The 18,656-nt window shown below is 43.6% G+C and overlaps 1 protein-coding gene across 2 annotated transcripts in view; it reads right to left on the bottom strand.

The window, feature by feature from the left end:
- Positions 1-542: 542 nt before the first annotated feature.
- dlc1 (DLC1 Rho GTPase activating protein) overlaps positions 543-18,656 on the bottom strand; it is a 64,772-nt gene continuing 46,658 nt past the window's right edge. For both annotated transcript variants that reach the window (XM_085911649.1, XM_085911650.1), the window contains 13 exons: positions 16,030-16,101; positions 14,651-14,732; positions 13,880-13,943; positions 10,664-12,288; positions 9,861-10,040; positions 8,093-8,252; positions 7,253-7,460; positions 6,550-6,766; positions 6,101-6,215; positions 4,508-4,717; positions 3,283-3,500; positions 3,036-3,209; positions 543-2,198 (listed from right to left, as the gene is read on the bottom strand). In XM_085911649.1, coding sequence (XP_085767775.1) covers positions 2,099-2,198; positions 3,036-3,209; positions 3,283-3,500; positions 4,508-4,717; positions 6,101-6,215; positions 6,550-6,766; positions 7,253-7,460; positions 8,093-8,252; positions 9,861-10,040; positions 10,664-12,288; positions 13,880-13,943; positions 14,651-14,732; positions 16,030-16,101 — 3,425 coding nt within the window. In that variant the 3' untranslated portion in view covers positions 543-2,098. The remainder of the gene's footprint in view (positions 2,199-3,035; positions 3,210-3,282; positions 3,501-4,507; positions 4,718-6,100; positions 6,216-6,549; positions 6,767-7,252; positions 7,461-8,092; positions 8,253-9,860; positions 10,041-10,663; positions 12,289-13,879; positions 13,944-14,650; positions 14,733-16,029; positions 16,102-18,656) is intronic.

The following is an 18,656-nucleotide window of genomic DNA, read 5'->3' as shown; positions in this document are numbered from 1 at the left end:
AGCTGTCACACTTGGAACGAGCTTCAACGCTTGGTCCAAAGCTAATATACTGTCAAAAGAACAACAACAGGCAGCACCTGACACCTAGGTTCACTGTGTTCACAGGATACACGATTTTCTTCTTTTTGATGTACCCAAATATTACACAACCAAGTTGTAATAGTAGCTTACCTCCACTGCAGTGGAACATTCAAAGTAAAAAAATAAATCGTCAAGAGATACAATTAACTTCAACCTTGTAGTTCTAGAATGACAATGTTTAAAAGTCAAACAAACCTTAGCCTTTAAAATATCATTGTCTGCTTTGTTTTTAAATCATGTCGATGACACAGAAAGACCATAGACCCAGAAATGGTACTTGGACGTAGAAAAACGTTTGGCTGCTGAGTAAAATAGGATCAATCTGCAGTGTTCAGGCTAAGTAGTTTGACTTTATTTTCATTGTATTACACCAGCAGTCACCAACATGGTAGCCAAGAACTACATAAAAAGCCCGTTTATGCAACATTGTGATTTCCTACGACAGTTAAAGTGATCACTGAAGAATTCGAGGACATGCAGGAGGTGCACATTTATGAATGTGAACAATTTCAACCGTGACGGTGGTCTGCGTTCTACCAGGTCTCATTACATGTGCCCCCTTCTAGGCCGCTGGCTTTGGAGCAGCTGTGCTACAATGAGCCCCTTTGTTTTGGGCAATATGAAAGTACTGTACATGTTATGTAAGATACAATTGAGAGAACGGCATGTAGAAATGCAGCGGCCGGTACTGACCTCCCCTCAGCTCCTTGTTGGCACTATTGGTGCTTAACTGGCATAGTTGAATGTGGCGATAACAGTAATCCACTCCTGGATCAGAACAAGCAAACAAATTACCAACGAGATTATGAGGAATTATTTGTGGCGTGGCCTCGCGATACGCCCGATATTACATCAGAAAATGACCAGTGTTTATTTTAATACATTTAATAGTGCACTTTGATTAAACTGTACAGAAATAATATTAATAAAAAAGATAAAGCATTTTTTCCCCATTTCCGTAACAGATCTTAACATTTACAATACAATACAACGAAAGGATACAAAACAAACATATATCTGAGGTATAAATATATTTGTTTTAAATTAACGATCATAGTCACGTGTTGTTTGATAGAGACGGTTATATGAACGATATGGATGATGGCTTAGGTGAAGTATGCAGGAAGCTGTGTTAAAACAAGTGAACAACTACACAGTGAGAAGCTTGTCTTCCATATTTTTTTGTAAAAGCGCATTAACATGCATCTTTACAGTAAAACCTGTAAAATCTCCTCCTTTATAAAAGGACCTTTTCTCTTACGGTTTTTATTTTTGTGTTGGACGTGTTGTGTTTTCATGCACTGTGACAGTCAATATTCTTAGAACTCAAAATACGTTTGTGGAAATACGACATACTGTGAAATTTACTCTGTGGAAATGTCTAGAAAGATAAAGGGTGCTTTTTTTGGGGGATTTGGTCCACTTGTGTCAATTGGTCTTCAACACTAATCACTCCTCGTAATGGAACGTTCAGGGAGGTGTCATGGTGCTTTCCCGCTGCTTTTGGTGAGCCAGCCACCACTTTGTTATCCTATCCTCTCCGATCCACAAATCATCTCAAACCGAGCCAGCACATTCACGTCTTTTCTCACCCATGCACTCATCAATCCTCACGACATCATAAATATTGTATGTGCTTCCTCCCACGTAACAGAAAAAAAAAGATGAATGTAAGACAAGAGAGACAGCATTAATATTACGTGTGAAAAGAGTAGTTAGTGTATGTACACTGGAGTATGTTGACCTTAAGTATTGTTTGCTCTCATTACACATGCAGTCAGTCACCTTTGCTTCTCAGAAGCAATATCACTCTTTGGATAAAGCCACACATCCCATCTCATCAATGTTCTTTCACCCACATAAATACTTAAATGGCAGGACCAGAGGACATATTAAATGGTAACATCAATAATACGGTTTAAAAAAACAACAACAACAAAGTCCTTCAAATCCAGGAGCCAAGGTTTGTCCTGTGTTTGTAATGAGATGGAGGATGGCCTTCCTCTCTCCAAGAGTCTCATTTGTCTGTGGGCAACACGAAGGAGTCACGAATCCGTGCCGCCTCGGCAGCACACAAGTGTCCGTGCAGTTTGTTGTACCACTCTGGGAAGCGACCCCTGTGTAAGCAGACAGCAGAGCGTGTCAACTTGTGGCACTCAAGCGTCATTCAAAAAGCCCTTGTTCACACCGGAGCTTCATCCAGTTCGTTAGCTAAATCCCATTTTGAAAGTTCTACTTTGATTTGGTCACGGAAGACTAGTCATGCCAGCCACTATAAATCTGCATGGGTTGCAGTGGTAAACGACATTTTGATCGATAAGTAAGCTGGCGATGTCTAAGAATTATGTTCATTGTTCAAGTCTTAAATAATTTGATGCAAAATGGAGTACAATAGTTAGCTGCAGCAACAACAAGATTGGGTAAGGAAAGTTGAGATACATAAGTTTTTACCGAGTGATTTTCCTGTGGTGTATGGTGCTTAGAAAACAATTGGAACCGACAATACGTATTTGCGATTGCAACGATGTGTCTTTGTGTAAATAAAAATAACAAGGAGAGTTTGCCACTACAATCAAAATATTTATTCCTCTTCCTTCACTACTACTAGTTGGTATTTTCAATCAATCTGGATGCCCTGTGTCGCAATGGTGCCTCTCTCTCTGAGGTATGTTTGGGTCCTGTTGGTTGGGGACTGTTGTGATATTCCCCCTGTCATGTGTGGGGTCTCTCACTTGCTGTTTAAACAAATTGACTTCTGTCTCTGACAACTGCTCTGTCCACAGTGAAGACACATACTGCTTTATAAAAATCGTATTTCATGGGATTTCTGGTTTTCAGACTTCATAAAACAAAGCTGACTATAATAAAAAAGGATTTAGGGCTGTCAGTGTGAGTAAAGCCTGAGACTAATTTCAACGTCCAAGTAAAATAATAATGAAAAAAAAACCACTGACCTGCAGTCAATTCTGGAAATGTGCGTGAGCCGAGACTTGTTGGCTCCGCATGGCTCGATAAAATAGCGTGAGAGGAAAACGTTGGCGCGCACGCCCACAACGGGCGCTGCGCTGTGATCCACTGATGTAGACACCAGTGCACACGCCCCCTTTGGCAAGTCTGTTATCCATGTTCTAGTGTGTAAAAGAAATATATTAGACCACAAGCATGACAGCTGACAGAAGGTCAAGATCAAGAGATATTTACCTGAGCACCAGGTGGTCCTTCATGGGGTGTGGGGCCATGGTATTCCGCACATACTGGTAGACCTCAGTCTTCTCGTCCAACGTTTCTACCACGCGACTCTCGTACAGGTCCTCATCCCAGCGCGCCTGCTCCCTCACAATCCGGGTCAGGACTTCCTCCGGAGATGCAGGCACCTCCACGGTTGCCTTCCACAGCCTCAGTGGGAAGCCGTCGTGTACCTGGACAAAGAAACACAAAGTGCTCACTATCAAAGTGTGTTTGTGGTAATGAAAGAAAAAAGTGAAATGATTTGGTTCTCTGTAAAAAAAAATAACCACATGAATCGAATCAAGACTCAACTTTCTGCGAGATGTTGGAGTGCATCTGTGGAATGCTTATTTTTTTGGTCCACTCATCCAGAACAACATTTTGTTGATGTTGGACCTGAGAGTGGGCTGGCCTGCTGGTTCCCAATCTTGGCTCTAGCCCATCCAAATGTGTTTGACGAGGTCAAAATTCACAAGCCATGCAAAAGGCCTGATTGATGCCCCTCGATGAAGTCATTGATTAATCGGTGTATCTCTATCTCTATAGTTTTGTTGTTCTCTGCTTTAGGGTCTTGCTAGTGATGTGTCTCATTGATTTATTGATTTATGAAGCGATGCGTCCAGGCACAACAATCTGCTTGTGCTCTGACTGCCCTCCGGCTAAGTCAGCTGCTTTTTCCTTCCATCAGATGATAAAGACGGCACGTTGAATCCTGAAGCCTTGTGACTTTAAGATAACCCCGCTTTGAGAGGCCTTACACACTAAACATGGGAAATGTTGCCTTTGGGGAGATTGGTGCGTGTGTGTGTGTGTGTGTGTGTGTGTGTGTGTGTGTGTGTGTGTGTGTGTGTGTGTGTGTGTGTGTGTGTGTGTGTGAGACGAGCTGATGTCATATTGGGACAGGGTCCAGTGCTGGGGAGGGGAATGAGAAGCCAAGGGCCAGGATAGTTTCACACGAATTCGTTTCTCAATACAGGAAACGCTAACTGCTGCTTTTCCACAAGATATTTAGAGAACAAGGACAGCGGGGAAGGCAGGACAGGAAACAGAGACAGCGGAGAAGACACTTTGACGGCCTGTTTACACTCAGGAGACATGCTGACTGACTGCCCATTCCTTTTTAAACGCTCGTTTACGAAGGTTGGATCCATCTCCTCGAGGCACATACATGAACAAAGTGTTTAAGGTGATGAATTACCTTGCGATAGGCCAGCTCAGCTTGTTCCGGAGTGGAGAAGCTGTCGTAACCTTTAAACTTGTCTTTGGCCTCCTTGAGGAGAGCGTCAAGGGCGTCGCGTAGATAAGACCGGTATCCACCTGCGTCGCTACCCGATAGTTCCTCCAAGCGTCGTGGTAGCAGAGCCTGCTCGACATAAGAGTTCCTACAACGACTCATCTCCTCGGGGATCTGCAGGAGGACAAGAAGGGCTTTACTCAGAGTTGTTGAGTTGTCAAGTGAGCAAGGTTATGATACTTTGGGATTTTTATTCAGTTAGTTTTAATGGCTTCCATTAAAAATCAGCACAGATGTTTTGTTTTCATTCCCGAGAGCATGATTCAAACCAGATTTGGTGCACACTCACTGACTTATGAATGTGTAAAGCAACACTCATCACTAGGGAGCAGTCAGTACAATTATGACCTGAAAGTTGAAGGTGTTATGAGGTTACATAACCAAACATATCACGTGCGATCGTTATCTACGAATCTTGCCAAAGGGCAACACATTTTTTAGGCCTTTGCTAATAGACCTCGATACTTTTAAGGCCAATTTTACAAGCAGTAGGTTGATGTTTTTTTTGCACTCACAAAGTCTGGTAGATTACAAATTACAGATGAGAGGCCAGGCCTTTTCAGACAACAGCACTTTACTTATGTCATGAGAAACGGGATCAAGCACGGGGGAGGATAAGCATATGAAACAACATCATGTCCTCTTTTTGGTAATTTATCACTTTATTTTTGCTGCCTGCCATTTTCAGAGTTATAACTTCAATTTCATAACAAAGGGTTTGTAGAAATAAAACCAAATTATTGTCAATTATAGACTCCTTTTATAGGCTTTGACCGGAAAGAGATATTTAATTAAAGGCCAATTATTGGTTAGGTAACTCTGTTAGTGACTGAGGGATGCGACCATGACAGGAAGCGCTCCCACAATCTGATTAAGCGCTCAACCCTAATGACCCACAGTGTGTCGTCCCTTTGGCGAGCGCTGTTGCATGTCAGCTGGCAGTGACTGCGCCAGACTTTGGGATTGAAATTGGATTAGTAATTGTGTAGTAGGCTGATTATTTCTCGTTGATCCGCTCCAGCGCTCTCCTTGTGGACACTCTTACAAAGATATTTCAGCTTTTTGCTGGACTGCACTGTAGTGGCAAATATTTATCTCGCGTTACCATAGCAGTGTTGATCGGGAAGACAGCATGGACCGGATCAAATAGTTATGTAACCAAATGTCTGTTGTCGGGACAAACACCAGCATACCAGCGACTTGCTAATAATATTGCTGCTTTAGCAAGAGGCAACATGCTGTCAACAGATGAACCTGAGGCACTATTTTAGGCCAGAACCCGTATGGGGTGTTCCCCCGTACATTCGTGATGCAGTTACACCTTGAGGTGAAGTGAGAAGCTAATTATAGACCAAAGTAGTGCTGTGCCATCATTTTGAGGAATTTAAAAAACATTATGAATCCTTTGTTAGGATGGGTGTCAATTACTTGTAAATCAAACACCACTTTTTGATGGGCCCATGTCTCAAGTACTATAAATTGTAAATTAAAACTGACCCTGAAGAGTTTTCTGCACTCCATGATCATGTGCGCCAGGCCGTGGGTCGCAGCCAAGTTCTCGTTCAGGTCTCTTTGGTCCGGCTTTCCCAGAGACTGTTTCCTGTTCATCACCCTGCAAGGGAGCGGAAAAGGACAGTTAAGAAGGGGAACGCAGTGAGATTAGGAAACAGCATTCATCATTGGGACAGAGACCTATAGTGGAAAAAAGGCTGCTTACACCTGCTGAACAAACTTTCTTGTCTGTCTCTCTCAAACAGCACTCTGTTCCCTTTTTGCCCTCCATCTACTGTACAGTATCCTGCTCTTTTGTTTCTTTAGTATGACCCTTTTCCTGTTTGTGTAAGGTATGTCAAACATCTTATGTAAGCTGCCACTGACTGTCAACACCGACCATTGATTTAAATAAAATAACCGATGAACACATGCGGAAACACATACAAACATACCTTGGTGAGGAACTCTCTTTGCGCCTCAGGGTGTTGAGATGGAATACAGACGGCGCCAGGCAAACTGCCAAGTTAGTGGGCGTCATCTGGTTCTCCCCGACGCTGGCCGTCACGTCGCTCAATAGGCACAGCAGGGTCCGCAGCGCCTCACGATTCTCGTCGGGCAGCAGCAGCACGGCGGCCCGGGCGGCCTGGAGCCGAAGCTCTTTGGGCATGTCTGCATGGAAAGATGTCACCAGTAACATCTGTCAGTTTTCATTATCTGCTTTGTGCATCTGGAAACACTTTGGGAGGACGGAACACGTTTAAGTGGGATATGACATGAGTGAATAAGTGGGTTATGTAAGAGACTACGTGTGCATGTGTGTGTGCGTGCGTGTGTGAGTTATGTATGGCTTTATGTTTTCTTGCACCTTAAGCAAACATTTCACTATGTAACAAGGCTTCAGTGAGTAAAAGGACCATGAACCAATTCTGAGAAACCTCATCCCAAAGGTATTTCCTACACTCGCGTTGTTTGTTTGGTTATTAAATGGTAAAATTGGTGCCCTCCTTTCACTCATACTCCTTGCATGTGTGTGTGATGTGGTTGCTGGTGAGTGAAGGATGCAACACAAATAACAGCAAAATTCCCCCTCAGGGGATCACAGTGAGTATAATAAATCAAAATAACTCAATTCAAAACAGACGCCTGTATTCTTACACTGATAGATCTGAAGAAAGGTCTCGGAGAGTTTGCTGGTGAGCAGCGGCTCGGGTAAATCTCGGAAGTACTGTTTGAGCATGTCGGCGACATCATAGGCAGACTGGCCCTCGTAGGTAACGCCGGCCCCGTCAGCCCCGCCAGCTTCATTCATTTGACGAAGAGCCTGAATACGTGACTTCACTCCTGATTTTCTGAAAAGACCAACCTGGACAGAAATAGCAACAGTTATGTCATTCATTCATGTGGAAGGTTTTGAAGCCTAATCTCTCGATGAGTCTCAATATTGTGTATCAACTCTAATCTGGCAACCCTCCCAAAAAAATACAAAAAGTCTTTTGAGATGCTGTTCCTCTGTTGGATAATACAATTTCTTACAAATCCAACAAATCTTTAGCTTACTGCCAACATGGTTACATCACACCAGGTTGTGTTACCTATTAATAAGAGGTACGATGAAACAGCTAGCTGGAAAGGACATCAGCAAAGTTTAAGACTTGGTGCAAAATGTACACACACACAACAATAAAAAAGCACAAGGAGTCTTCATAGACGCACCTGATCACCTTTTGTTTTGCTATTAAACACTCATCCCATATTTTTGAAGGTACGCACAGTCCTGATCTGTTTTATTGTTTTGAGTTAAACAGCGAATGGTGATGTAACATCTACGGGCTGACTCTCTCTGGGCCCCTTTGCCTCAGCATGCGTGAGAGAATGGAAAAACATGGACGCACTTGGAAACACATTTGTTTGAATAATCTGTCAAATAAGAGTGATTGAACTACCAGAGTACATTCTTAAAAGAGTCTGTTGTGTGCTCGGTGTGTGACACGTTACCTGGTCTAAGCACTGGTTTCGCAAATAGCGCATTGCCTGTTGGATGCCTTGAGGGAGGGGCTGACCAGTGCGCTGGACGATGACTAGCAGCGGAACACCGAACACATTCCTTCCTTTGTAGTCTCGCACCTTCATTCGCTTCATAAACTTTGGAACAGCCCTGCAATAAAGAGATATACACCCCAAAAAACAGCTCATCAATATTTACCAGGGAAGTCAGAAGCCATTGAGGTACAATTAAAAATTCAACCTCTGAAGTGCACAAAATGATCATGAAACGCAATTTATTTTTTCTAAAACAAGGGCCCTCAACAAGTGGTGTCGAGACAACATGAGAAGGAAACTCCGAAGTTAACATTCTTGTCATTACTTATCCACGTAATGTCTTATCCAATCATTAAATTATTCTTGAAAGAACAAATTAATTCTGAGATTACAATGAATCTGCTCTGCAATCGATAAAATTGGTCTTTAGTCACATTTTTCCCGTAGTTATCCATTGCGTATTTACATTTACGACTGAGTGAAGACACTTGACCACACCTCTGGCATCTAAAGAGCGTGCGAGAGTATTTTATGTGCAAGTGGGGAGGCATGACAAATCCTGTCTCCGGATTTACGAGAAGGGAGGCGGGAAAGACTGGGAGGTGTAGATTTTGGAGTCGTGGTGGGATGTACTATACTGTGACAAAAGGGGAGGATTCTATCTCTTCACACAAATTGTACCCGTTTGTGTGTTTGTTGTGTGTCCATGGACTTTGGTTTTAGCGCTAGCCTCTGGTTTAGCACGAGCACTGAAATGTATCACCACATTGATGACTGTGCATGTTTTTAGCAATGTTATACGAGTGTTTAGGATAGCAATGCTCGAAACTTGATTGTAAACAAGCGCATCTTTGTCAGTGCCGACGTTATGAAGCCTCAGACTTATTCTGAGAAGCACATTTTAGGAGTAGATCGCAAAAGAAGCAAATTATGACCCTGACTTGGAATTTTGAATATGTAGAGGGCTCCAGCTGCCAACAAGTGGCCTCTGTCTTTGAGCAAAGCCCAGAAATTCTATTCCTGTCGTCAAAAATGACCTCAAGATGGAAAAAATGGACTCAGAAAAACACATAAATTATGACTCCAGTTTCTTCACAGAACTTTTATGTATACCCTTCTTATTCAGACAACAATGTATAGTACTCCTTTTAGACCAATTCTGGTATTTACAACTAGAGTCAAAATAGAAGATTATTGTCCAATTCTCTTAACTTTAATTTGTTTGGTCCTATAAATATCTCAAGCCTGTGGATTTCCCCCTGCAATTTTGGTGTAAGTCACATGAGTATATTTATAAAAAATAAAAGAAACTACATACAGATGGCTTAGGAATATGGATGATATAGTTAAAGAAATTGGACAACTGTGAGTGGAATGAAGGTGATTGAGATGGAAAGGTGGACGATAATTGTTCAGGACAGAAATTTCCAGCCTCCAGTTCTTGTAACACCATGCGTGTGAACAACAATGATTGCCCCTTCGAGTAAAAGACAATGTAAGCCCCTTCCCAGCAATTACAGGTCTGGGAAAAGAATGTGAAACCTAACCTCTGACGAAAGCCGTCACCACACTATACAATGACCTGCAGTTGGCGGAAACTGAGACGGGCTTGGGAGACGTAAGCATTGATTGAGACCCAGGCTACAATTTTCATTACGTGACTGTCTTCACACTTCAATAAACGGTAATCTTCTCTCTATGTGTTGTCATCCAGTCGACTCACCAGCTGAAGCCATGTTTGTTTGTTGGGGTGTGCCTCTCGAGCAGGGCGGTGAGCTGTAGCAGCGAGAGCTTCTGAAGAAGATTCATCTGCAGTACAGACTGGCAGCTAATCTGGAGCTGGGCGGAGGCCAAACTGGGCCGATGGGAGTTATGGAAGCTCACCCAGCGGAGTTTTTGTGGCCTGGAGCGCAGGGGGGGGAAAAAGAGGGAAATGGCAGATGTTAAGAAGAAAGTTGGCTGGGAAAAAAAAAAACAGTTGTGCTTTTTTTCTGTCTTAGTTTGCATACAAACTAAGAGCATAATTCACAGTCACACATGTACACTTTGTACAAACACCTCTTGCAGTATTATCAGGCAAGTGACAGTCTTAAGGATTACAGGGATTTGTGTACATATCAATCAAGAGATTGTCGAGAAACCCCAGTCTCCAAATGCAAGGCTGTCGGTCGGCGGATTCCTAGAAAAGCAGCAACGGTCCCTATGGAGACCAAGCAGCATTCCAGAGAATTACATAAGGAGAGTAGTCGGAAGCGTGTCTCCTGTTCATCTTTTGCTGTCTCCTGCCATAGAGTACTCTTTGTGTTGGTATAGACTTGGTCTTTCTATTGGACCCTGACTTTTTTTTTTTCTCCATATAATTAAATAATGCGTGTCAGCAGATTTACAGAATCAAAAGTCTGCAAAGAATCTAAAACTACATGTTTTTCCTCTTGTAATTTTTTTTTACAAAAACATGAGTAGTTTGTACAAACTGTATATCAAACATGAATGGAAAGATACAGGTTGTCCGGGTTGTTGACTGACCTGCTGGTTCTTGTTAGTGATGCCCCAACGCCAGAGTCCCTCCTCTCCCTCATCCCTTCCTCGCCCTCCCCAAGCGGGTTTCCTGTACTGTCTTGGTCACTTCCATTCTCAGCCTCTTCAAGATGGTTTTGCAGAGGGGAGGACGGGCATGGCGAGGCAGAGTCCAACGCTGAATCGGAATCTCCTTCTTCCTCTTCTTCATCCTCATCGTCTTCCTCACCGGCCACCACAGCCTCGGACCAGGCGTTCACAAAGCGCTGCAGGCCGCTCACATGTTGGAGAACTTCCTCCAGTTTTTGTACGTCCCCTTCCGGAGTCTCCTCTCGCTCTGTGTATGGGACGTTGTCGTAAAAACTGAGGCGGCTATCCACTGAGCCGGATGAGACTCGACGCAGGCGTCTACTTTGCCGTCCTCTCAGGATCACAGCGTTCCCATTATCATTCCCGTTGTTATTGGGTGAAGTCCCATCTTGCAAAGCTTTGGGGAAAGTGCCTGGCTTGTGACCTTCTGGTAAATAGAAAAAGATCCTGCCTTCATCTCCTTCCTCTGCTTGGCTGCCATTCTCCTGAGCTCTGTGGTTGTTTCTTCGGTTCTGCTCGTCAATGGTCATATCAACATTTGCTTGGGACGAGATAGGCGGGGCCGATTTGGGCGTTGGTGTAGGTTGCCGATCGGATGCTTGTTGGGGAATGCTGAAGGGATCAAATCCCTCCAAGTACATCCCGCCTCTCTTACCGGAGCCTGCTGCAATACTGTGGCTACGAGCGCGGGTCACTGGGCTTGGTGTGCTCACTGCACTGCCGCTGCTGGCTTCTGATTGGCTGCTCCCAGTACTTCCAGTGCTACCGTTGCTAGTTTGAGTCGAGTAAGATACGGAACGATTCCTGTTGAGTGTCATAGTCTGAGTTGGATGGTGATTAAGGTTCTGGTTCAGGTTGAGACTCGGGATGTCCACACAGTTCAGTTTCCGCAACTTGTCATCATCAAGACCCTCTTTGATGACAGGACCGCTGATTTCTATCTTCCCACCACTAATGCTCCCTTTCTTCTTTCTCTTGGAGGTGGTGCCGCTGCGGAGACGAAGACTCTCCATCCTCTTGAGGAAGCTTTTGGCTCGTGACCGTGTGCTTTTACCACTGCTACCGCCACGGTCCAGACTTCCTCCAAGTTCTCCCATTTTCAGATCAAAGGTGAACTGTCCGAGCTCCAAGGGTGATGGTGGCATCCCATCAGAGAGAGAGTCCTCATTAGCACACACTGATCCGCCCGTGCCTGACGACGAACACATGCTCGCAACAGAGCTTGCGCGCGTGGCTCCAACGGGAATGGCTTCGTTTGGCAAGCTCTTCTCTTCTGTTCTTCCGCCGCTACCACTGCTATGGATGGAGCCCACTTCAGGTTGTTCACTGAGATCAGTCAGCACACTCTCTGAACTGTTTCCCTCACACAGGGCCATCTTGGTCTTTTTGGATACTTGGTCCTTTGCTGAAGGTGGTTGGGCGCCATCTGTGCACAATGAGGAGAAAACGTCCAGTTCCTCCATCCTGGACCAGCGCTTGCTGTCTCTCTGAAAGGTCCAGCGGCCACTGATGGCACAAGGCTCATCCTCATCTGAGTCTTCACTCTGGATAAGAGACAGCAAGAGAGTAAATTAGCTCCCTCTTCCAGACGCTCAATCATACTTTCAAGCCGTATGTGTTTGAAGTCATTACATGAAGTCTCATGCATAACTTAAAGCAGTTTCATTCATGTCGACCAGAAAACATGTTTTACAGCTTCCTGACTTCACAGAAGATATTTGCGCACCAGAGAATAAAGGAGCCAGATTTATCACACATGCATCTTCCTTAAATGCACACCTCCCCCAGTTTGGTTAATCTATCTCAGTCCCTTGAGGGATTTCAGCAAATTCCGTTATGGCCCCTATATATCACCATACACCCAGACAGACAGGTCACGTACCCTAGTCTTTATCCAATCTGTTGGTATTTTAGCTGCGTCAGACTCGCTCATCAATACTGTGTTTGTCATTCTACACTTAGTGTCTGTTCTGCCAGATTCCACTGTTGACCTCACTTCACCACCCTGTGGACACTAAATAAGATAATAACTCAGCAGACCTTAAACCTTTGATAACCACAACTTCTTTTATGCTTGGAAATTAGCAGTTAATAACCTAAATGCAAAGATCCATTCTTCAAAAAACATTCTGTAGCTCAATTTAATTAATTGCTAAAAGGACTTTGCTCAGTGTAAAACACATTTTAATCAGACTTTTATTGATGATTTATGAAGATAATGGAGGGAAGGGTGTTAGGGGATGTTTTAACACATTCCACAGTGGCTTGTTTCTGATGTTATTATGCTGGTTGGAATGTGAGATAACAATAGACAGCAGCTGATAGGCCAAATACGCCTTCAAACATTTGTCAACATTCTGCAGATATCTTATCATCAGTCCATCAAATCATTCTCCGCAACGCTGGATATTGCAAACATCACTGTGCGGAATGAAAACTATTATTACCGACAGATTGGACAAAAACTGAAGGGGGCAGCCGTGGTCAAGTGGCTAAAATCATCACCTGCCAACGTGGGGGCCCCGGTTGAGGACCATCCCCCTCTGGACTCACAGTCACAGTGTCCTTGAGCAAGATACTGATAATTCCAACGACTCCGTGGGTGCTTAATATGCATCTACTACTGTGATGAACCAAATGTGTGTGCTCAAACAAATGAAGGTGCTTCTATTCTACTCTATTACCACAACACAGCCGGTGAGACAAGAATTTAAGAGTACCATCAGGGAGTCAATGCATTCCTATGTTGTCTAAGGGGTTGCTTGTCATCCCACTTGGAAGCCAAATGACCTCTTTGACTGGACCAACTCCGAAATGAAAGGTGACACACAGAGGGTCATCCCAATGAATAGCACCAAACATGGGACAAGGGTGTTACTGTGTAGCACTTAAGACCATTAGGGAATTAAGGTTAATTTGCTTGAAAGACAGCAATTCTTGTCTCAAAGTGGCCATCTATGTCAGGTTCTACATGACTTGAAACACACACACAGAAACTTGTTATATTCCTTGAAGTGAACCGTTTTTCCTTTGAAGGCAAAGCCAGCCACATCGTGATTTATATAGAAGCTTGGTTGTCGAGGTGATGAAATGCAAATGTGGTTTCAGAGAATGAGTGATGTACTTTAAACCCACCCTTTTTCTTTGCGGTGATATCTCCAGTCTCATTAGAGCACACTTGTTGAGAGTTTTGAGCCTCCTGCAAGGAAAGACAAACATGCAATCGGATTATATTTAATATTGATTCCGCAACCTCCAGGATAGAAGAAAAGCGGGAATATAAGAAAAAGACAGAGGTTGATCTGCTCCCAGGCTGCCTAATGAACTGCTGAAGGATAATCTCCACATGAGTGGGAAGCCAAAGAGAGGGAGACAGCAAAAGGGGGAGAATGTAATCTGCTGAAGTGGCTACGAAATCTTGGGGAGGGGACAGAAAGCTTATCCCCCAGCCACCTGGTGAAGGGGAGCGAGAGTGGCGGGGACCCTCTGGAGAGCTTTTAGAGGAGATCACGTAACAATGGTGAGATGAAGGGATGGAAACTGAGGAATAGTTTAGCAGGAGGAGGTGGGTGGCAGCAGCTGAGGGAGGAGACATTGATATGATAGCTTACAGATGTATGAAGGGACACCTGCTGTGCTTTATTACTCAAAACTGGAATTTGATGAACAAAGCTTCATTAAAAGGCCATTAACCTCTTTCACCCCCTCCTTCTATGCTAACTATTACCGCAATAACGTAATATATGGGACCATTGTTACTTGAAAGCACACTAAACAGGCTTTCTTAAACACAAGGTAACGGTAGACGAGAGTAATGTGCTTATCATGTCATTCTTTCATCCCAACACTAACAGTACAGAAAACAGGCAGTGGAACATCAGAGGTCAGAAAAAGGATGCGTCTCACCTGCAGAGAGCCTCAATGGCATCTCGATCAAGGAAGTCGTGGTCCCTGGTGACTGAAGAGATATCAATGGGAAACTGGGCATCTGTAGGGAGAGAGGTCAGATCAGTCTCAACAACATGCACCCAAACACCCTCCGAGGTCTTCCGGCCCACCTTCTCCCCCATACAACCAGCATGAAAAGCTAAAAGAGGAAGTGGCATCTTATCCGACCAAACAAACCCAGCTGCAGCTTTCAGAGGCAGCAGGCAGGGGGGATGTGGAGCACTGAGCGATTGATTGAAGAATGACAATAGGTACTCACTCCACCGCAGCTTGGAGCGCCAACTTCCTCCTAATTCTTTCTGCTCTCCAGTCAACCTCATTAACAACAAATCACTGCGCAAGTAAGTGCACACAGGTCCAACACTGAGACACTTACACGAGCAGTGTTATTAGAACACACCATGGACTACTTGTTGGAATTTCCTGGCCCAACCCCAAATGGGAATCTTGCATTCAAACCCTTAGGGGAGTGATGATAAGTAAATACTATTGAGGGAATACCAGCACTGATCTTTCAGTGCCGACACAGGCCTATCATTTTGCTTATCTTTAGTGGGGCAATAGTCTTGACAGTGCCGACAATAGAGATTGTCCTATGGATACAAGAGAAGAAAAATTCCCAATTTTGTGTAGCCTGCCAAGCTTTGAAGCCAGTAAAGTGAGGGTTGGTAGTTTTCTGTTTTTCTCAGTTTCGTGCCGTATGAATTGAGACTCATCCATCATCTTTTCACAAACACAAAGAGTCGTTCTCTCTGATACAAAACCTTTTACGGTAGAGTGGGAATGAAGTACGAGCTGCTTAAAAATATAACTTTGTCCTACAGTTACATAAGAGAAGGTTAAAGTGATGCTATACCATAGTTGGAAGCGAATAGGCTAGACATTTTTGGGCACGTTTAGGATAACAAGTGAGAAAGACCTTTGGTGCTTAGAGTTATAGTTTAATATATAGTTCAATTTAAGTTAATGTTTGGAACACAAACATTGCTGGTGGTGCTGATCTACATTTAACGCTGTTGCTATAACCTCTCCGCCTACACAACTCAGGAATGTTCTTCCTGTGGGACATGTGCATGACACAACTATGCCCGGTTAAAAAAAAAAAAGGCATAATTACATCTACTTAAAGAACAGAAAACTGTGCACTCACAGTTTGGTCCACTGTCAAGAGTGTAAACTAAAATCAACTGTGCACTCCTTTAAATCTCAATTAAGTGTAATACAATTAGGTTCGTTTATGAACTCGCCAGGAATACTTAAGCTTGAAGTACTTGCTTCTTCTAGAATTCTTAGAATTACAACTTTACTCTCACTAATATCAGTAGGGGGATGCTGACCTTCATAAAGTTGGGCATACTGTGGGAAGCCTGCTGCTCGCAGCCAGGTACAGGCCTCTTTGGCTTCAATCTCTGCAGAAGAAAAAACACAAAAGAACCCAGAGGCTTGTCAGATTGAATGACACAACAAATACAAATTACGATTCATAACATACATACAGAATGTAAATAAAAATGACAGGCGCAAAGAATGTGAAAACAATTGCATGACACAAACTTTATCATCACAATGTCCAATTCAGTTGTTTGCAACCTGCGTCATGCTGCTGGACCGGGCTTAATGCTCACTTGAAGCCCATTGACGATATCCCTGCGATTTCCATTGGACTCATCACTGGGGGCTTTCAACCGGGAATTGAGCCTGGACCAGTTGCGTGAACCACTACACTGAAATGAGATGCATGGATGGATGTGTGATTTTGCACACATTGCTCTCATACATTCGCAGCTTATCAAAGTTGAACCTGCTGACCTCATTAGCTATCTCACACTTGGTCACTCTCCTCTCACATGGTTTAAAAGCTGGAACTCAAAAGCATCATTCGTGCAAATGGTGTTAACCCCCTAACACACCAAGTGTGTGCCACTTAAGCTCTTTAGCTGATACGCTGACCGTTTTTCCCCCCCCACCTCAAGCCTTGTTTTAAACATGTTCCCACTGGCCATTAATTAATATCATGTATTCATAATACAAGTTTTCAAAATATCTCTGGATCTTCTCACAAATATATGATAGGAATGTTTTTATTTATTTCTCAGCAGTGAAGACATTTAAACTAAATAGTACACATGAGTGAATGAAATCCACTTTGGACTACAGTAGCAAGCATCTCAATGACCTGCGAACGTCATTTAGATGACACATGCCAAATGGTTGCCCACACCCCTGTCTCTTCAATTGCCCCCCACCCCCCCACAGTAATAGTTTCTTTGTAGACAGAAGACAGACAGGGTCCTGTCTCTGAGCCGACAGGAGCTGACTTTACAATGCCGTCTTAAGTGTTGTGACAGCTAGTACGAATGTAGCACAACCATGAGAAACACTTGTCAACAAAACAAGCGTTACAAAGGCAGGAAGGGATGGTGGTAAGAATTTCAGATGAAAGTGGACTGTATGGACGGAAAACTATTCACATGAACTTGCAGGAAGATATTAATCAAACATCTAAAATGTGAATTGGCACCTCGAGGTGTTTTTAAAGCCTCAATTAACATTTTCACATCAAAGTCAGAAGAACACAAATTCAGGATCCAAGATGACAAAACAGATGAAAGTGAGATTTAATGTATCATAGTGAGACTCAAAACTGACTTCATGCTCTCGGGAAAAATATGTTTGACAGACATGGGGTCATAAACCTGCTCCTGCTGCTGCTCCAAAGCGTCTTGTCTGCACCATATATATTCCTTTACATACCAACAACAAGCCTAGACGGCAGACTAACCCACTAACAACAAGGTGTGACACGATCAACGCAGGGTCTACACTTTGCCTCAGCAGGGGCCCGGCAGCTCTTGAAGCAACAAGTCTGACACCAGCATGCACCTATGTGACAAATAACTTATTAACAAGTGTTTTACACCTATTTTATTTGACAAATGAGTTATATTTGTCACCGTTATTTGTCTGTGGTTGCGTGAACACGTGTCTGTGTTTACAGCCGTACTTTGGGGTACTAAAAGAAAGGGAAAATATCCAAAGATCTGAAAAGAGCTGGAATTCTTGAGTTTTCTTCCGTATCTCTGTGTGCGCAAACAGTTTTGTGTGTGTGTTTACAAGGACCATTCTCATGTTGAAAGACAAACCACTGTAAACACGGTAAAGCTTTTAAAATGCAAATTAGACATGCAAACACATGGTTAGGTTTCATCCCCCAAATCCCCCTGAAAAGAATATGAGATCCAATAAGTGGCTTAGGAGAGAGGCTATCGGATGACACACCCCATGTGACTAGATTTTGGTGGGCCTCAAAGACATAAAACTACAAAAGCAACAACAACGTGGACATTTCTCCATGTTTGGTTTGTAACAGCTAATGGACAGGGCATGATGAATCTGGCACAAACATTCCATCAATAGAAGTCATTAAACAATCAAAGTGTTGGCAGAATTTACCCCGGTCACAGAAATCCAATCCAGAGCCACCCTTGCTTCCAAATTTAATCTGTTTATATCTTTCTTTTTTTTTTTGGGTCTTCCGCAGTGTCCGTCCCAATTCCTTTGCCCTCGCCCGGGTACGGCCTCACTTCCCCTTCCTGCTTTCCTCACAGGAAGAGAGCCGAGTGGCGTTGCAGTCGCCGTTGACCACCAGTCTGTCTGGAAGGCCCTGCCTTCGTTTGTTCCTGGCTAGATAATAGGTGGGGAGGCAGCCAAGGCAAACAATGGCTTCTGGGATTATATGTACGCACCAAACGTCCTCACGATTGCGGCGGCTGTAAATCCATAAATGTTTTACAGCACTTTTATACCGTTAGAAATAGAAATGATCCGCACTTTGATAATAAGGTTGGCGTTTGATTACATGTGCCAAGGAGAAGTACATCACTTGAGAGCTCACAGACCAGAACTACAGACTCAAGGCCTAAAGCAGCAGGGAAATTACAAGGTATCATGGGAAAGTTATGGT

This window comes from Syngnathus leptorhynchus, chromosome 5 (genome assembly GCF_054491065.1).
Source record: "Syngnathus leptorhynchus isolate UIUO chromosome 5, UIUO_Slep, whole genome shotgun sequence".
NCBI classification, from domain to species: Eukaryota; Metazoa; Chordata; class Actinopteri; order Syngnathiformes; family Syngnathidae; genus Syngnathus; species Syngnathus leptorhynchus.
The sequence above is the reverse complement of the archived record's forward strand: the minus strand, read 5'-3'. Positions and strand labels throughout refer to the sequence as shown.